The 3387-nt window shown below is 43.2% G+C and overlaps 1 protein-coding gene across 1 annotated transcript; it reads right to left on the reverse strand.

Moving 5' to 3' along the window:
- Positions 1 to 2187: 2187 nt before the first annotated feature.
- On the reverse strand, positions 2188 to 3136 carry ATOH7 (atonal bHLH transcription factor 7). Its single transcript, XM_011372134.2, has one exon. The coding sequence runs from the start codon at positions 2644 to 2646 to the stop codon at positions 2188 to 2190; it is 459 nt and encodes a 152-aa protein (XP_011370436.1). The 5' UTR covers positions 2647 to 3136.
- Positions 3137 to 3387: the final 251 nt, after the last annotated feature.

Consider the following 3387-nt stretch of genomic DNA (forward strand, 5'->3'; position numbering starts at 1 on the left):
ATTTTTTTGGAGGCGTGGGGATGGAGGAGAGGCATGGGATTAGAATCCCATCATTTTAATTAAATTGTTCAATTTCATTAAGAAACTGCTATTAATAACCATAAAAGAAATATTTATCGAGTGTTTATTGTGTAAACTTCTGTACTAAAAGCCATAGAGAGAAAATAAAGTTTTCTTTTACGGAGTATTTACGGACCAGACAGAAGGATGTGAACTCTACCTGAAAAAGGACTAACAATCTTGATACACTTTTGAGACATTCTCTGATTAACACAACTGTTTGGTTGTTGTTGGTTTTTTATTTTTATTTTAGCATGGGTTTTATTCATTCTCAAACTCTACAAACTTACTGGAGTTATTAATGAATTCTTTTAAGTCTGAAATAATTAGACTATTGTGCCCAACTAGTGAGGCAGCCTAAGCCTTGCCATCTGACCAACTGCGCACTGCAAAGTAGAATATGACCAGAAAGGAATCCTGGCATCATCACTTCTAGAACTGAGTTGCCTGCTGGACTACAGCATCTTCTAAGAGCCGGTGAGGTCAAGAGGTTAAACATTTACTCTCTAATTTGCAATATGGAAGCAAAGTACTCAGCCCTACTTGGTTTCTTCTTAACAAATATCTGAAGGGAAATTCAGTATTAATCTCTCAATAGATTTCCAGAGATACAATTGTGATTTTGTAAGTTTGAGTTTGTATGCTGGGAAGACACATTACAAACCAAATGGATTTTGACAATTAGAGATAACTAAGAAAGTAAAAATTTTTATGGAGACTCTTTAGATAAGTTGCAAATAGATGGCTACATCTGATGTTAGGCATTAGAATCCATAATAAAAGAATTTGAGAGGATGTCCTTGTTTTTGTTGACTTGTGATTTTGAGGGGATGTCAGTTGTTTTTGTTGATTTGTGTGACAAATTCCAAATGCTCAAATAACTTGAGTCCTGTGTTTTCTATTTATTAGCAAGACATTCTCCCAAATGCATGTAGTACTACTGACCACAAAGTCACTCTTTACATTAAGGGTTTGGTTTATTTATCCAATGATTAAGCAAATTTATAAACAATTCAAATAAATACCATGGATATTATTTTGCTCCCATACTGATTAGCCCTGATAGTAGCGAAGCTCTTCTTGCTTAAATTATACTGATTAAACCACTTCTGAAAGCAACAGTTTTTTTCTTTCTTTCAGTGTTAGTTTATGTATATATATAGGAACGATATATATGTTGGGGTATTTATAAGGAATTGATAGTAATTGGCTTAATAAGGAAAATAAAATGTTGAGAAACTATGTATCTAGTTACTTAAAAGCTAAATATTATTTTAATTAATTTAATCATTAAAAAACATGAAAAATGCATCTATACTTCCAGGTCGACAGAGAAAATTTTCAAATTAATTATTTGTACTCTCATCGGTTTGTCTTTTTTGGGTAAGCAGTATGAAACAGCACATTTGCCATTAGTGTGATTAGATTTAAACATTCCACGTCTTTGCTCAGGGAAGCATTAAATATCATCACCTCAAATAGGTCTTTAGTACCATCACGAAACTAGCAGGGCACCTATCATGAAAGACAAACCCACTTTTTAATTTATATTTTACAAAATCTATATTTTAATAATGTATACACAATTTTTAAAAATCCGGAGCATTCACGCACATGTACTCTACAGAAAAAAGTCTGACTACTTCGTGCATATGCACACACAACGTACCAAGCATAAATGCATTTTACACCATAGGAAGGCAGCTGTTTTAAGCATACACAGGTAATGATACCGTAACTTCACCAGAACAGGACAAACTTACAAAGTTTAAGCAATCTTTACTTTTCTGAGGACTAAAACTGAAGTATAGCCTAATTCTATTTTTCCTAAAGATTGTTTTCCCTTAAAGTAGTCCGAAAAAGGGATAGGGGGCATTACTTTCACAGCAATAAAAACCATTCACAAGATCCACCAATGAGATCTACAAAATACTGATAAGGGAAAAAGAAAGGCAATAAAATCATTGTGTCCATAGGACTAGTGATGTGAATAAAAATAACCGGAAAGTTTGCTAATTTTATTCTAAGAATGCCTCCTAGGCCACCGAAAGCCCCTGCAACTACTGTGAAGAGGGTTGCGGCTCGGGAGCCGGACCACTGGGCATCACCCAGGCAGGGCCGCGCGCCCTAACTGGCCATCTGGAAGGGCTCCGGCTGGAAGCCGAAGAGCCTCGGGCTGTAGGGCTCGCTCTCGCCCGGCAGTTTCGCGCCGGCAAACGCGAGATAGTGGTCGCGGCCGAAGTGCTCACAGTGGAGATTGACCCAGTCCCGCTCTGAGCCAAATCGCTCGGCCTCGGCCAAGATGCGGGTCAGAGCCATGATGTAGCTCAGCGCCATTTGCAGGGTCTCATACTTGGACAGCTTTTTATCCTGGCCCCATTGGGGTACCACTCTGCGCAGGCGGTCGAAAGCCGTGTTGAGCCCCTGCATGCGGCGCCGCTCGCGCGCGTTGGCAGCCAGGCGCCTGCGCGCCGCGCTCTCCAGCCGCCCGGCTCCGGCGCACGTGCCCGCGCACTCGGCGCCGCCCGCGCATGCGGCTGCGGAGCGCGCTCCGGCCGCCAGGTTGCTGGGCTGGCAGGACTTCATCCCCCGCAGGAAGGAGGGAGGCGTCCAGCTCGCTCGCCCGCGGGATCTGAGCGTGGTCTGGTCTGTGGAGCCGCTCCCCAACTTGTCTCTTCTTAGCAAGTAAGTTACACACGCAGCCACTCGCGTGGACTCAAAGTTTACAGTGGGAAGTGCGGGCCTCCGCCTTCTGTGCGTCCTACTGTATAGGCAGATTGATGTCTTTTCACTTGCCCAAATTTAGGGGAAATTGAGATGCTGAAGAGAAAGTCATTTTCCCAACGTGAAGGTGAAAAAGAGAAGGGAACCTTCTTGCGGCAGAATTTAGTGTGGCTGATTCTGGGAAGGTCTTTCGGGTCCTCTGGGAAAGCCCAAGGCTTCTTTTCAGGGAGGTGAATCTTTGTCGAAGCGCAAATAGGGAAGGAACGAACGCTTTTTCCGCAGTAGCTGTCGGAGAATGCTGGATAAATCTTTGAGGGAGGAGAATTTATAGTAGAGGGCTGAAGGAGGGAACAGGTGGTGGCAGGTGGGCGGGCGTCCCTCGGGTTCCATCTCAGCACCTTCCTACCCTGGGAACTGCAAGGGGGGTTGGGGAGGGAAGGGGGACGACGCACAGCAAAATCCTGACATTACAGCCTTCGTCTGTTGAAGTTTCTCCAAAGCTATGTCTAACAGTAACACACCATCTGGAGTGGCCTGGCTGTCCCCAAAAGAATAACAGGATGGGGGTGGGGGGAGAGCTTGGTCCATCTTTTCCCATATCAA

The sequence above is a fragment of the Pteropus vampyrus genome, unplaced genomic scaffold (genome assembly GCF_000151845.1).
Source record: "Pteropus vampyrus isolate Shadow unplaced genomic scaffold, Pvam_2.0 Scaffold202, whole genome shotgun sequence".
NCBI classification, from domain to species: domain Eukaryota; kingdom Metazoa; phylum Chordata; class Mammalia; order Chiroptera; family Pteropodidae; genus Pteropus; species Pteropus vampyrus.